Here is a 15,672-nt window from a genome sequence, read left to right as displayed (position 1 = left end):
GATTAACTGCCTCTGAAAACCCACCAGAGGGTCAGCTGTGGGTCGGTTCTGACTCCACGGTGCATGAGAAGTCACACGGGAGGAGATTGCCCATCCTTCTCCCACAAAGCCTCTCTTGGTCTTGAACTGCATGCCTTTGGGATTGCATCGCAGCTTCTTGCGACTAGGCCTTCAGCTGGTCTCCGAGGACAACGTGAAGCCCCAGAAAGCTGATAAGGTAGCGAGTGGCTTTGGGTTGTCAGTCCTGGGGGCCTCTGATGACACACTCCCCCCTTCTTGAGCGGCAGCCTCTCCATCTGTGGAGCAGGATGGAAGGAGCCCTGGTGGTGCGATGCACCTGGCTGCTTCCCAGAAGGTTGGCAGTTCTAATTCACCAAGCGGCCCTAGCGATCTGTTCCTGTAAGCTGTCACCTGGGAACCCCTGCTGTCCTGTGGGGTGACCAAGCATGCAATCACCTAGCCAGCACCCCACAACAACGGAGGAGGATTGTCACTGGATGCTGCCAGGGTTAAAACAAGCTCGGCTGCTGTCTGAAAGGTTGGCAGTTCAGGCCCACTCAGAGGTGCCTCAAAAGAAAGACCTGCAGATAGAATCCCCCCAAAATTGGCCACTGAGACTCTTACGGAGGGAGCACAATTCTGCACTGAAATGCACGGGGTCACCAGGAGTTATGAGCTACTTGGTGGCGACTGACACGGGCCTGGCTGTGTCCACCATGACCTGGGTGGGACTTCAGCCCTTCATGGAAGGCAGGTGCACCCCAGGATATCTTTTACCTTTGCTAGGTGCCACGTCACCCCAAAAGGGGACCTGATGGCATAACGTGTCACTAACTAATTTGTCAGACTGTTAACCAAAAGGTGGGCAGTTCAAGTCCACCAGGAGAAAGCCTCCATCTGCTCAGAGCTCCGGCAAGCTCAGAAGCTGGGGGGAGGGTCACCAAGGGTCAGAATGTCACTGGTTTCCTGGGAAACCTGGGGAGGGTCATCCAGAGGGTCAGGAACAGGTTTACAGCCCCTTGAATTGTGACACTCCCCGCTCCTCCACCAGTGACCTCACCCAGTGGGAAGTTCTGTGAATAGGGTTCTGTGAGGTCACCCCATTCCGTGCCATAAAGGCCCCTGGGTGGACAGCGTTCTCTGGCTGACTCCCAAGAGCCCAACTACAGCCAAACTCCAAGAGGGACGCTGTGTCCCCAACTGAGGACACCACCCCCACCCATGCTAACTCTGCTGTCGGCTGCTGAGGGACCCAGGTGTCACCTGCGGGTGCACGGAGCACGATTCTGCCGTCCCGGGAGGCCCAGCTTGGCCCCGGCCTGGCTCGGGCCCTGTTGGCCCGGCCCGAAGGCCATGCTCCTCGGCTGCCTCCTGCTGCTGGTGCTGCCCATGGGCACGTGGGGCGTCAAGACCTGCTTCTTCTGTGAGCTCACCGACACCTCCAACTGTCCCAAGACGCGCATGACCTGTGGCGACGAGGAGGACTGCTTCTCGGGCCACGGGGTGGCCCCGGGCGTCAGCCCCGTCACCAACAAGGGCTGCATGAGCTCCCCCAACTGCGGCCACGAGCAGCCGGTCACCTACATGGGCGTCACTTACAGCCTCGTCACCAACTGCTGCTCGGGTGATCTGTGCAACGCGGCCCCCCGGATGGCCCCCCGGTTGGCAGGGGCCACTGGGGGCCTGGCGCTGGGCCTGCTGCTGCTGCTGCTTCTGTAACAGTCACTGTGCCCCAGCTCCGTCACCTCCCCGCCCCTACTTCTGCCCTATCCCCCATTAAATGGCCCTGGACACCGCTTGTGGCCCTCGCTTGACGTGCTGGAGGGGAGGGGTAGCCATGTGGGCACCTCCTTTGTTCCTGGTGTCATGGAACCAGCTTCCAAGCGAAAGCAACCCCTTGTACAACAACAATACTCTGCTTGGTCCTGTGTCACCCATCTGTGCCACAGTCACCATATCAGTGCCTCTCTTTGAGGGTCTTCGTCTCTTTCTCTGACTTCCCACTCGGCCCCCGATATCATGCCCAAAGTAGATGAGACAAAACTCTCATCATCCTTGCTTCCAAGACAAGGTTTACTTATTCTTTTAGCAGTCAGTCCAGGGGATGGTTCATGATTCTCCACCCTCCAAAGGCATCAATTCTTCCTGGATCTTTGTTCACTGCCCAACTTTCACATGCATGGGAAGCAACTGGAAAAATACTATGGCTTGAATCAGGTCCACCTTAGTCTTTAAAGTGGTATCCTTGCTCTCTAGCCTTTTCAAAGAGGTCTTGAGCAGCAGATCGGCCCAGTCTAGTATGTCCTTTGATTTCTTCACTGTTGCTCCCATGACGGTTGATTGTAGATTCAAGTATAACGAAGGCCTTGACAATTCCATTCCTCGTCTATCATGAGGCTGCCTGCTGGTTCAGGGATGAGAAGCTCTGTTTTCTTGATGTTGGGGTATAAGGTAGACTGAAGGCTTTAGGAGTACTTCAAATCTTCCCTTTTAGCAAACAGTGTATGTCACCTGAATGCCCCTCATCTTAAGAGCAGGTGAAATGTAAAAATAAACCTGGGAAAGCAACATTGCAGCTAGTCAGAGGGCCCTGGGATTACAGAGTCTTCAAGTCACAGGTCTCCTTGTTAGCGTTGTTGTGGTTCACGCTGCCGGCCGCCTTCCAGCAGACTCTGGGTGGCTCACAAAAACCTAACTTGGAACCTCCTCATTTCTACTTCAGTGCCTATCACTTCAAACAAGAGCTTGGAAACTTGCTTGTAAAGTCCCTTCCCCAGAAGCCCAAAACCACTGTCACCAAGTTAGTATCACTCACAGCCACCCTGAAGGACACAAAAGAGCAGCCCCATAGTTTCCAAAGCTGTAAGTTGTCACAGAAGCAAACTGCCTTGTTCTCCCACCAAGAAAGCAGCGGGTTCAAACTTCCAACCTTTGGACTAGCAGCGAGTGCTTTAGCTATTGCACCATCAGGGCTCCAAGGACTCCATAAAACTGAAACCTACTGCCATAAAGTCAATTCTGACCCAAGAGGTCATAGAACTGCCCCAGAGGGTTTCGTTTCCAAGACGGTCATCTTTACAAAGTGGACTGACGTATCTGTTTCCCATGGAATGGGTGGGCTGGGTTTGGTTCTGCTTTTGGGGAGCCCCTAGGTGGCCCAAATGGTTAAGCACTTGCTCTGTCTACCACTGGCTGGAAGGTTCCAGTGCTAACAGGCTGCAGGTTTGAATCCACCCAACGGCGCCTCGGAGGAAAGGCCTGGCAATCAGCTTCTGTGAAGTCTTCGCCTGGAAAAGCCCTACGGAGAAGTCCTGCTGCATACCCGGGGGCGAGGGGGGTGTGTGTGTGTGGGGGGGCGCTGAGCATCAGAATTGATGTGAGAGCAGAAGAAGAAACTCTGGGGAGGAGGGTGACAGGCTATGTGGCCTCCCACGTGCCCTCCCCCCCTCAGATGCTGATCAAGCTGATTTAGAACAAGGTTCCTGGGTGGTGTGAACGGTATGTGCTCGTCTGTTAACCGAGGTGGCGGCGGGAGCTGCCTCAGTCACGTTCCAGGAGAAAGGCCCGGGGTCGGTCTGAGTAAAGCGGTGGTGGTGGTGGTCTTCAGGTGCTGTGGATGGACTCATACCAGTCCCGACTCGCAGGTCAGAACGTAGCCCTGTCTCGCGCCATCCTCACGGCCTGTCACGCTCCGGCCCACTGCTGCAGCTCACCATGTCAGCCCATCTCTTCGGGAGACCCTCCACTTCTCCCAGCACAGCCTAGGAAATCCTCTGGAGCCGAGCTGAGCTGCCAACCCAAAGGTAAGTGGTTTGAACCCACCAGTTGCTCCATGAGAGAAACGTAGGCCCTTTCTTCCTGTGTTATTTTATTTTTCCATTTTCTTTTATTATTTTCCTTCCCTTCCCTTCCCTTCCCTTCCCTTCCCTTCCCTTCCCTCCCCTCCCCTCCCCTCCCCTCTTTCCTCTCTCCTCTCTCCTCTCTCCTCTCTCCTCTCTCCTCTCTCCTCTCTCCCCTCTCCTTTCCTTTCTTATTTTGGTACAGGAGGAGATTGCCCCTCCTTCTCCAGCAGAGCATCTGGTGGATTCGAACCGCATGCCTCCGGGATCGCAGTGCAGCTTCTTGCTACTAGGCCACCAAAGCTCCCCTTCCTGTGCAATTTGCAGCCTCTGAAAGTCTACTGGAGGGTCAGCAAGGAGTCTGTTCCAACTCCACTCCACACAGGGCTTAATGAGGTGCAACTGTACCCCAGGGAGCACCTGACACTGTCTGGAGATATTTTTGATCTTAAGGACTTTGGAGCGGGGTTGATGGCTGCTGGTCATGGTAGAGGGTCAAGTCCAGGAATGCTTCCCAACACATTACAATACACAGACAGCTGCCACCATGTTGTTGTTGTTGTTGTTATGTGCTGTCGAGTTGCCTGCGACTCATAGCGACCCTATGTACAACAGCCCTGAAACCTGCTCTATCCTGTGCCAATCGCACTGTCTCCGATACACTCACCCTGATAACTTCAGTCACTGAATCAATCCACCTTATAGAGGGTCTTCGCCTTCTGCGCTGTCCCTCCACCCTCCCAAGCATGACGTCCCTCTCCAAGGACTGGTCCCTCCTTGCCACATGTCCAAAGTATGTCAGACGGAGCCTCAGAATCTTTGCCTCCAAGAAGCAGCATGGCTTCACCCTCTTCCAGACAAACGTGTTCATTTTCTTAGCAGTCCATGGTATATTCAATACTCTTGTCCAACACTACAGCTCAAAGGCATCAATTCTCCTTTTACCATCAATTCTCCTTTTACTAGTCATTGTCCAGCTCTCTGATGCATAACAAGTGATTGGAAAGACCATGACCTGTATCAGGCGCACCTTAGTCTCCAGACTGACATCGTCACACTTCAGCACTTTACAGAGTTCTCTAACCACAGACTTTCCCCATCACAATACGTCTTTTAATTTGCTGGTGCCAAGAGTGTTGACTGTGGAGCCAAGCAAACCAAAACTGCGAACAATCTCAGTTTCTTCACCACCCATCCTGATGCTGCCAATAAGCCCAGTGGTGAGAATATTTGTTTTCTTGACATTGAGACTCAAGCCATACTGAAGACTGCAGTCCCTGACCCTCTGCAGCAAGTGTTTACAAGGCTCAGAATTTTCATAGCATCACTGTTGAGAAACCTGGCTTGAGAGACATTAATTCCACCATCCTTTTTCCTCTGGAGGGGTAACTGAGGCACAGAGAGGCCAAGTCACTTGCTCAAAGTCACACAGCTTGCTGTAACTGGCAGAACTGGGATTTGATCCTGATCATCTGACTCCAGAGACCACCGTCACCCCTGCCTGTTGACCACTCAACATTTTTCAGAGGAGGATATTGAGGGTCAGAGTAGACTAGTGGCAGTCTCAGCTAGACAAAGGTGGCAGAGCTTGGATCAGGACAGGCCAGCTGGACCCCAAAGAAAAAGCAAGGACATGCATGAGATTGTCTGTGGGTCCGGTTATCAACAGACCCTCAGAGAGGTGGGGTCACTTACTAAAGACAGTCAGGACTCGAATTCCGTGCACCTGGCTTTGAAACCCCTTGGAAACAAACTTATCTGGAGGTAAAGGCTTGGCCAAGACCAAGAAACAAGGCAACACAGCAGGGCCAGACATCGACCCCATTGAACAGATGAGCAAACAGAGGCCGGAAAGGGGATGATCTGGCCAGTCTGGGCATGCTGAAGGGAGCCTGGGTTCAGGATGCTGCCTGAGGGTAGTGATGTCCCCGGGAGGCATTGGGGGCATCTTACCTGTAGGACCCTGAGATGACCCTGTTACCGTCCAGCAACACAAACTTCTCTCGCAAGTGGCCGCTCACTTGCTTCCTCCAGCGGCTCTGGAAGCTGCATCCACGCACGATCCGGATGTCCAGGTTCTAGGGGGTCAGGGAGGGGACATCCATGTCAGGTCCACTCCACGCATCTCGCTTAGTTCCCAGAGCACCCAAGAGACCACAAAAAGGTCTCTCCCAGCTTGTTCAGCACCCACCCTGGGTGTCAAGCTGCCTGGGTCTCCTGGGATCACCCCAATCTGGTGGCCAGGAATCCCCTGTAAGGGTCCACCCCACTTGCCCCAGTGCTAGGATACACGGAAGAGTCTGCTGCCCACTGGCCCCAGCCCCACCGGAAGGGACGGTGGCCAGTCTCTACCTCAGTGTTCCAGGGGTTCATCCCCAGCTGCCGGGCCAGGTCCAGGAAGGCGGGCAGCTGCATGCCGTCCAGCAGAAGGTAGACGGGCACCCAGCGGCGTGTGGCCGCATCCGCCAGGTCCAAGAGCAGGTCCGGGTCAGTGAATACATCCATGACCACAGCCACGAGCTGGGGGCAAAAGAGGGAGTGACCGGGGGCCTGTCCAGGGGTGCAATCAGATGGCAGGGGGCTGGCTACAGGGTTCTGGGGGAGTGAGATGTGCTGGGGGGCTGTGTGTTAAAGAGCATGGCCCCAGTGGGATATCCTAGGGGGACCCCAAACTCACTGCCATCTTTTTAATTGTCACGGTAATCTTCCATCAGATTTCCAAGCTGCTAAATCTTTATAACAAGGCAGATGGTGGATTTGAACCATTGACCTCTGGGATCGCAAACCCACTGCCACCTTATTAATAGTCATAGTAATCCTCCATCGGGTTTCCAAGGCGTTAAATCTTTATACCGAGGCAGCTGGTGGATTTGAACCATCGATCTTGTGGTTAGAAGGGGAACAGCTCTGCACATTATACCACGAGAGCTACTTAAGGGGGACCACAGGTTGTCCCTAAGAGGAAGTGCTGGTGTTTATTTATTGCCTGTGTGTGAATGAAGGCAGGGCTCTCCCCAAGGCCAGTCACCCATTTGTAACAGATCTGGGGAACAGGGGCACGTAGTGTTTGCAACGGCAAATGTTCTTGCCTTTGGGGCTTCGGGGGAACGTTCACAGAGCAAATTGGTTTCCCTTCTACTACAATTCAGACACACTCTGTCTTGTGACGGTGGGTGATTTCTCAAAAACAGATTTCCAGGCCTTTCTTCTGAGGCACCTCGGGGGGTATCCTCGAATCCCCCACCTTTCAGTGAACTGTGTGCTGGCTTAGAACAAGGTTCTACAAGCTCCCCAACCCTTGCCTTTTAGAAAACTGTCACCACCTGGCATGAGTCTAGAGTGGAACTGTGACATCATGGGCATAAACATGGGACGTGGGCAAGTACGTGGCAGCCCGCTCCTAGGTCTGACGCCCCTATAGGTCGCTTTGGGACACTTGAGTGCTGAGGTGGGAACACAGTCACCAAAGGGGAGTCCTGAAGTCTAGGGGTGCCTCGGCCTGGATGCTGCAGGCGTGGTCGGTGGAACCCTGGGTGGGTGTTACAGTGTGCTCAGCTGACCACGGTGACCCTGCAGGACAGCGAACTGCCCGCTGTGTCTCTGTGGCTGTGCCCTTTGGGCAAGCTGAGTGCCTCCCCTGTCCCCCATGGAAAAGGCTCTATTCACTATTCAGTTATCAGCCAGGCAGCTTAATCACCAGCATTTCATGACTCATTGTCATCGTGCTGGAACAAATCCTAGCTGACCCCCCCATCAAGCAGGTTTTTGGCGATGTCCATCTTTCAGAGGAGCTGGGAGATTCTAATCACCAGAGAGGTAACACCTTTGGGTGAGCAGTGCAATTATTTCAAAAATTTTTATTTTACTATTTTGTGTGACCGGTCTCTCCTTACAACATGTTCAAAGTATGTTAGATGGAGCCTCAGAATCCTTGCCTTGTTGTAAGGAGAGACTGGTCCTTGGAGAGAGACATCATGCTTGGGAGGGTGGAGGGACGGGGCAGGAGAGGAAGATCCTCTATAAGGTGGATGGATTCAATGATTGGGATAATCGGGCTGGGAGTGTCGGAGACAGTGCGATTGGCACAGGACAGAGCAGAGTTTAGGGCTGTTGTACATAGGGTTGCTATGAGTCGCAAGCGACTCGACGGCACATAACAATTTTGTGTGTGTACCGTCAAATCTGTTCTGACTGGTATAGGAGATTGCCCCTCCTTCTCCAGCAGAGCATCTGGTGGATTTGAACTGTATACCTCTGGGATTGCAGAGCAGCTTCTTGCCACTAGGCCACCAGAGCTCCCCAAGCAGTGCAATTCTATGGTCAGGTCCCCAGAGCTCCCTATGGCCCCACGTTACGTTGCCTAACAGACGCATAGCTGACCCTCCCTGGTTTTCAAAAGCTGTAAAGGACATCGGAAGAGATGGCCCATTTCTCTCCCTCAAAGAAGCTGGTGGATTCGAACCCTGTGCCTTTGGATTGGCTGTGTAACACCTCACCCATTAGGCCACCAGAGCTCCTGCCATAAACACAACTCCCTCAGAAATTAACCCTTTGGGGCAGTCGTCCTGTGCTGAAGTGGAATTGACACAAAATCAATGGAGGTCTGGGGGTCTCGTGGGTAAAAATGTGGGTGCTCAGGTTGGTTCTAGGAGACACAAGCTCCTGGCAGGGAGCTGGTTGTAGGGAGCAGCCCTCAGGCCACAAGGAACCCACCTTGGAGGCCGCCTTGATCTCCTGACGCACCAGCTCCTTGAGGGTGGGCTGGCCCTCCCCGGGGGGCTGCGTGTACAGCTGGGCCCGCGTGATGCCCTTCCAGGAGTCGTCCTCGGGCCAACCCAGTTGCAGAACGGGCGTGGGCTCCTCTGACTGGCCAGGCCAGTAGGTCAGGCTGTCCCCCGTGGCCCCGTTAGTGGTGGCAAAGACGGCTCCCCTGGCCACCTCACCGGGTTCCTGTGCGGCTGCGGTCCAGTCCTCGGCCGTGGCTACCAGGCCCCGTACCTCGTCCTGACTCAGAAAGGGCCGCAGGCCCTCGCGGTGGACGCAGGCCTCGAACGCCTCGGTGCCCTCACTCAGCAGGGCCTCCAGTGCCAGCCGCTGGCCCTCCGAGTACAGGAGGCCAGGGCTGGTCGCAGTCACGGGCAGACCCTCAGCTCCTGGGTTCGTACCTTCCAGTGCGGCCAGCTGAGAGGCCGCCATCGTGGTCCACTTGGGTGAGGTGGGGTCCCCAAGGCCTTGGCTGTCTCTGGGATCCTGATCATGGGGGATCTCGGGCTGGCCGACCCAAGGTGACCGCCGGAGCTCTGCTGATGCTCAAAGGGCTCCCTGCTCAACACCCACTGTCCAAGCGTCCACTGACCCCCAGCTTCTAGCTGGGCCCCACGATTGGCCTTCCTTGGTGGTCAGACTGACATGAGTCTCCAGCTGTACTCTGTCCTTCCAAGGACACCCTCCTCCTCCTCAGGCCACCAGAGCCCCAAAGGCGTGACTCACTGTCTATCTGCAGTCACCTGCCCTCTTCACCGGCCTGCTGGTGACTGTGCCTCCCTCCCAGTCCTGGGGCCCGTGTCAGGCTGAGCACCTGACCAGCTTTCGTCAATGGCCACCACGACCTCTCAGCCCTGCAGCCGTGTCTTCCCCACACTGGGATCTCGGTCTTCTGAGGACCCCACACCCCCAGGAGACACTTACACACCCTCAGGCTAACCCGAGAGGGTGAAGAACTGGAAAGACGTCCTCAGCCTCACAGAACCAGGGCATGACCTCAGTGGGCTTGTCAGGTTGGAGGGGGACCTGTCACCAGTTCTGAGCTGCCTGGCTTCCACCCTGGTTGGAAATCTCCCATCTGTTGAACCCCGGAAGCCTCCTTCCAATCCTGGCGGACCAAGCGGTTGACTGAGGCTGGTACCCTCCCTCCTGCCACATACAGCAGCCTGTGCTCACCGCTCCCTCTGGGCCTCCGGTTCTCTATCCATTGGCCTCCTTCACTGATCGGCCTGGATTTCTTCTCTTCCGGCTGCCTCATTCACCTACTTTCAGCCCATGGGGAACCCAGCCCCTAGTGCAAACAAGGGGGGGTGCAGGGAGGACTGAGCCTCGGGCTATAGAAAAGGACCCAACCCCAACTCTAAGCCCACTAGAAGCCAAAGGCTGCACTTCCTGGTAGGTGTGGGACGGCCTCACTGGTTCCCACGAACCCCTCCCTGCCGCAGGCCCGCCCCCACTTCCCGGTCCCTCCCCTCCTGCCCAGGTGAAGGCCAGGTATGGATGCACGTGACACCTGGGTACCACTGGGTGGGGCTTCGGCAATGGGAAAGGGACACCAGCAGGCCTGCAGTGGCCGCCTGGTGCCTAGGAGTGTAAAGGGAGGGGCTAATCTTCAACCCCAGAAACCCAAGGCACTGCTATCCACAGGTCCCACCTCCCCTTTGCACCCCAAAAACACACAAAAGGTCAGAAACAGCCAATAGGATTTTAATGACAGGGCAGGGTCTGGGGTTAGTTCTTGTAGCCGCGGCTCGCTCTTCGGCCTCGGGCACGCTCGAACTTCCGGCCCTTGGAGCGGACGTAGGGTCTGCAGGAGGAAAAGGGTTCGGGTGAGTGGTACGGTCAGAGGTGGCAGAGGGGCCCACAGAGGGTCAGGGTGGCACTGAGACCTAAAGGGTGGGGATGAGGAGCCCCCACTTCCAGGCAGCCCAGCACCCAGGGGCCATCTCAAGTTCCCTGGGGAGTCCCGGTGGGCAGGAGTGAAAGGGGCGGCAGTACTCACTTGGTGTGGCTGTGTGGGGTGCCCGGGGCCTTGCCGAAGTGCCTGTACACCTCGCGGCCCTTGCGTGGCCCGGACAGCAGCACGGTGCCACAGCCCTTGGGCGAGTCCAGGGCCAGCTGGTCGAAGGTGAGGATCTTGCCTCCAGCCTTGAGGATGCGGCTTCGGGCCCGGCTGCTCACGCGCAGAGCACACACCTGAGGGGCCAGGGGAGGTCAGGGGCCGCCGTGAGGTCCGAGGGGCTGTGCCAATGTCTACCCACCTCACTAGCTAGCTAGGTAACCAAGCCTCTCCTGAGCGGACAGTGGTTATTCCCATCACTTTATGTTGGTACTAGGAGACCCCCACAACTCCCAAGAGTTGCTGTCTTCATCATTATTACGTGTATGGACATGAGGCAGAGAGACCTCTGTCTAGAAGTATCAGACAGACTCGAGTTCAGGTCCCCTGGTTCAGAGCCAAGTGCTGTGCCAATGCCCACTCCTCGACGTAGCCTGCTGCCTCTCCCCGCAGATGACAGAGACCAAGCGCGCGCCACCCAGCTCTGCCCCAGTCACAGCCTCCTGACCCGTGCACAGGGCTCGGCCGCTGCCCCGTCGCCATCAGCTCACCTTCAGCTTGGGAACCTCCTGAATTCGTACGTCATCTGTTATGGTCCCAACCACCACAGCCGTCTTGTTTTCTCGGCCAGGAAGCTTCATCTTTCGGATCTTGGGGAAGGTGAAGGAAACAAAAACAAAAAACAAGGATGAACAGTTGTCCCTTGTAGTGATTAAATCCAACAGCCGTGCGGAGGGCTGCCTGCGCACCAGGGAGGACATGCTCGCCCTCTGACTCCAGCGTCTCCTGGAACAGGCCGGGACTCGGAGTTCTCGCGGGAGATCACACCATTGAGAACATGAGCGCACAGGCCAGCGTTGGAGAGCTCTGACCTCGACTCGAGTGTGCGCTTCTGAGAAATGCCAGCCACAGGGGCATCTGGTGAGGAAACCACTGCCCTCCCAACAGGGGAAACTGAGGCCAAACCTATAGCCCACAGCCACTGTCCCCAAAGGCCTGCCCTGCCCTCAGTGCCGCCTCTCAGAAGCTAGCGCCCAGGACCTCCTGGCAACCAGCACTCACCATCCGAGAGAGGGACAGCGGTGGCCGGTTGGTGCGGCTCATAAACAGTCTCTTCAGCACAACCTGGTTGAAGGTGGAGTTGGTCCTTCTGGCCAGGAACCTGTAGAGCTGGAGTCCGAGAGAGGTGTGAGAACCTGGGCCAGTCCATCCTTCCCACCAGGCTTTCTAGTTATGACCCTTCCATGGCCCAGGCCCAGGCTAGAAGGGTTCCCACAGCCTGCTGCAGTCATTGGACTTTCTCAACCACCAGCAGACCTGAAAGGGCAGAGAAGGCCAGGGACCCAGAAACCCCTTCCCCACCTCTCAGCAGAACACAACAGCTCTGAGGCTGCAGTAGGAAGTTCTGGGGAAAGGGACAGGACTAGGGGTCTAAGGGGGCCCTGCAGCCCGTGAAAGCTGCCCATGATACCCGCCAGAAGGCAAGGGCTGGGTGGAGGTCCCAGTGCTGGCTGGCTCAGTCTCACCTTGACCAACAGCCGGAGGTAGATGTCCTGGCTCTTGGGCTCTTTGCGGCGGACCTTTCTGTCCTTGTTGTGGCGAATGTCGACTCCCTGTGGGGGTCAAGGGGAGACCATGAATCCGGCTCTGGATCTGACAGCTCATTCACCCCAGAGACCAAGTGGGGGCACAGGTTATGTGGACATAACCCACCCTCACTACTGAGACTACTCAATAAGGATCTAATCTATACCCAAAGCTTTTACCATACCTTTTTTTTAAAAAAAATTATTAACCATAATGAAAGTTTACAGAGACTTTGGATTTCCACTGTTGCATTTCCCTCCCTGCCCACCCCTCCTTCCCAGTTGCCTCTTCTCTTTGAAAAGTAAAAAAATTTCTTTGATTGTTATACAGTCCCTCCCCCCCCTCCAAGTCCACTCCTCTATGCAGCCTTCATTCTGGACTCCTGTCATGACAATAATACCTAATCACACATCCCTTTTAAACAGTTCTCTCCCTCATGTTGCAATGCAGTCTACATTATTTACTCCCTCTTTTCTAAGGTTCCCAACTCCAGTGTCAGTCCTGTTTTACAACAGCGCACCGTGCAGTATTTTTATTTTTGTGACGGAGATATTTCACTCAGCATAATGTCCTCCAGGGTCACGTATTTTGCATAATATTTCATGAGTTCCTTGTTTTTCAATGCAGCATAGTATTCCATTGTGTGATATACCAGTTTATCTAACCATTCGTTTACTGATGGGCACTTTGTTTCCAACCCTTTGTCACCGTGAACAAAGCCACAATAAACACGGGTATACATGCTATTACCAAACTTTGAACACTCAACATAGAGGTTCTGACTCAGTTAAAAAAAAAAAATTAAAAAAATGCAACTTGAAAAAATTTGTACATAATAATTGTATCTAACATCTGTAAGAAGTGAGTTTTTTTTACATGCTCTACCTGGCTAATAAAGCTAATTAAGTGGAATCCTATTTTCCATTGCAAGCTGTCAGCTTTCCAGAGTCAGTAAGGTTCTATTTAAAAGGGAGCTTATTTAAAAGGCAGCTTTATTGGGGTAAGAAGCTGTGCTGCTAATTCAAAAAAGACATGCAGTTCAAATCCACCAGCTGCCCTGTGGAAGATGTGAAACCTCCCGCGTTGGACGGCTTCTGAAAACCAGCAGCAAAGTTATGAGTCGGTTCCGACTGGATGGCCCATCACAAAATTTTTAAAATCATGCTAACAACTCTAAAAAGGACCACGAAGGGATGCCAGAACTTGCTCTACCGCAGAACCACAGGAGCTGCTTAATGCAAAACTCACAAACTCCTTGAGACAGAACGACTGGCTTGCCAAAGAACTGGTCAGAGAAACTGAGGCCCGGAAAGCAAGATCAAACTAGCCAGGGGAGCTGGAATCCACTGGAAGTCAGCTTGGTCCCCAAAGCCCGGGCACTGGACCCTCGTATTCCCGGAAAACGCAACGTTGCATGCAGGATCAAGTATGACAGGTCGGGGTGGGAGTAGCAGCAAAGACAATTAATAACAATAATGCCGTATTAGGCTGGCATCCAGACTCTGAAACTCCGTGGCCACGTGACTCTGTTCATATTACTCTATGTATCTTAATTTACTCATCTATGCATGGGGTCGTTAAGGAAAAGGATGCGGCAAGGACCAGAGGCTGAAGGTTGAATGATTACGGGTTCCCTGGCCCCCACAAAGTAGCCTCCCCGCCTAGGGAACCGTGTGCCTCGGACGTCTCCGACACCCCTGACCCTTTCCCGCAAGCTTCCAATCCGAGATCGCGGAGGATGGCGGTGGATGGCAGAGTCCCGAAAGCCTGTTAAGACGAGCTTACCATGATGGCGCCTCTTGCTCAGCCAGGTCCGGAAAGAAGGAACTGAGCCGGCGTGGGCGGGGAATGCTTTCCTGTTAGTGGCGCTTGTGTGACGTCACACGAGCGCGACGCGGCGCTCTACCACAGCCAGAGCACTCTATGGTCGGCTTGGAGGACCGGTTTAACCGGAGAGTCCAGAACCTAACAGAGGCGCTCTGGAGGCAGTGTCCGTTAGGGAGTTATTTGCGATACGAAACCCAAAGGCCGCGGTTCGAATCCACCAGCCAAGAGAGAGATGGACAATCTCCTCCGGTGCGATTTCCATCCTCGGAAACACGCATGCAATCAGGGGCTATCGACTGCGCTATGAGTTAAAACAGGATACAGGAACAAAGAGACGGAGCGACGTCGCGGAAGGACGGGTCAGCACGTCGGGGGCCTCTCTGGCCCTCACTAGACCCCGCTCTCTATACTCTTCTGGCATCAAAGATCAAGGAGCGCGAGAGATGCCACCCAGAGGTAGGAGGGCGCGTCGCGCGGTGACGCTCTGGCCCGGTGGCCACTCACTGGTTCCCGGAGGACTTGGCTGACCGAGTACTGGCGATCAGGAGGCGGGCTTACAAGGGTTAGTTCCGGCCTCTGCAGAATCAAACCCCTGACCCAAAGCTTCGGGCGTTACCTGATTTATCTCATCTCTGCCTTAATCTCGCTCAACACCCTGAGCGCGGCTGCAGGTCAGGAAGTCCTACTTGAGATCTAACCCTAGATCTTCTTGCTGCAGCCTCCTCTCATTTCCATCATTTCGGTCCCAACCACCCGTCCCTGCCCCTTAGATGGCCCTTCCTTTACCACCTCCAGCCTTCGTCACCTGAAGGTTGCTATTCTCAGCCAAAGAGGTTCAACTGGTCCAGGGGAGGTTGGTGCGAGGGAGATGCACGGTGTACTGGAGGAGTCTCGATGGCGCAGTGGTTAAAGCTCTCGTCTGCCATCCGCAAGGTCAGCGGTTTGAACCCATCGGCTGCTCCACGGGAGAAAGATGGGGTAGACTGCTTCCTTAAAAACGACAGCCTTGGAAACTTGGGGGAGGGGGGGGTGGCGTTGTGAAACAGAAATGAACTCCAGGGCATTGGGGCTTCAGTTTGAATTGAGAGTGGCGTTGAGGTTCCTGCCAGGGGTAGGGGGTTGTGGATGAGGAGATGGGAGCTGCCTAGAGACGGGGAAAGACAATTCTTCGGGTGGGGGAGGTGGACATGCACGTTGATTGTGATAAAGTTTAATGGAAGATGGACAGACACCCAGCAAAGAAGAGACAGCTGTGACATAGTGCCTTGCCCTCTTTAACTCAGATCCTGGCTGGCTGCTTCATAACTTAACTGTGTGGCCTTGGGCACACCGCTTTCCTGAACTGCAAGGTGGAGATGGTAATGAGCCTAGACACATTGAGTGGTTTCCAGGATTGTAATTTAAGAAAAGTATTTAAGACAAAGCCGTGCTTGTAATAATTGCTTGATAGAAGTGAATGCTTATGATGTGTGACCAGATCAACTGGCTGGGGCAGTAATAAAGCTGACTTGTTCATTGTTCCTCCTTTCTAGGGGAGGCTCTACCCAGGAGACTCTAGTACACCTGTCAGTACCTTTTGGCACCTGCTCTCAATGT

General features: G+C 54.5%; 3 protein-coding genes across 3 annotated transcripts in view; 1 reads left to right on the top strand and 2 right to left on the bottom strand.

The window, feature by feature from the left end:
* FAM83E (family with sequence similarity 83, member E) overlaps positions 1-9,035 on the bottom strand; it is a 16,545-nt gene extending 7,510 nt beyond the window's left edge. The window contains exons 1-3 of the mRNA XM_006897330.1: positions 8,553-9,035; positions 6,192-6,359; positions 5,793-5,917 (exon numbers count right to left, since the gene is read on the bottom strand). Coding sequence (XP_006897392.1) covers positions 5,793-5,917; positions 6,192-6,359; positions 8,553-9,035 — 776 coding nt within the window. The remainder of the gene's footprint in view (positions 1-5,792; positions 5,918-6,191; positions 6,360-8,552) is intronic.
* On the top strand, positions 1,354-1,719 carry SPACA4 (sperm acrosome associated 4). The gene has a single exon (XM_006897306.1). The coding sequence runs from the start codon at positions 1,354-1,356 to the stop codon at positions 1,717-1,719; it is 366 nt and encodes a 121-aa protein (XP_006897368.1).
* Positions 9,036-10,296: 1,261 nt separating the features above from the next.
* On the bottom strand, positions 10,297-14,070 carry LOC102855847 (ribosomal protein L18-like). Its single transcript, XM_006897258.1, has 6 exons — positions 14,035-14,070; positions 12,189-12,275; positions 11,725-11,832; positions 11,214-11,312; positions 10,606-10,799; positions 10,297-10,410 (listed from the first exon to the last, which is right to left on the bottom strand). The coding sequence occupies exons 1-6, from the start codon at positions 14,035-14,037 to the stop codon at positions 10,335-10,337; spliced, it is 567 nt and encodes a 188-aa protein (XP_006897320.1). The 5' UTR covers positions 14,038-14,070; the 3' UTR covers positions 10,297-10,334.
* Positions 14,071-15,672: the final 1,602 nt, after the last annotated feature.

This window comes from Elephantulus edwardii, unplaced genomic scaffold (genome assembly GCF_000299155.1).
Source record: "Elephantulus edwardii isolate Elephantulus edwardi_28Jun2011 unplaced genomic scaffold, EleEdw1.0 scaffold00208, whole genome shotgun sequence".
NCBI lineage: Eukaryota > Metazoa > Chordata > Mammalia > Macroscelidea > Macroscelididae > Elephantulus > Elephantulus edwardii.
This window is presented reverse-complemented; position numbering and strand designations above follow the sequence as displayed.

Coding starts and splice junctions, on each gene's coding strand:
- LOC102855847 (XM_006897258.1), bottom strand. Junction 10,800..11,213: donor AGGAGGTTCCCAAGCTGAAG/GTGAGCTGATGG, acceptor CTGGCCCCTCAG/GTGTGTGCTCTGCGCGTGAG. Junction 10,411..10,605: donor ACCCCACACAGCCACACCAA/GTGAGTACTGCC, acceptor TTCCTCCTGCAG/ACCCTACGTCCGCTCCAAGG.
- SPACA4 (XM_006897306.1), top strand. CDS start 1,354: ATGCTCCTCGGCTGCCTCCTGCTGCTGGTGCTGCCCATGGGCACGTGG.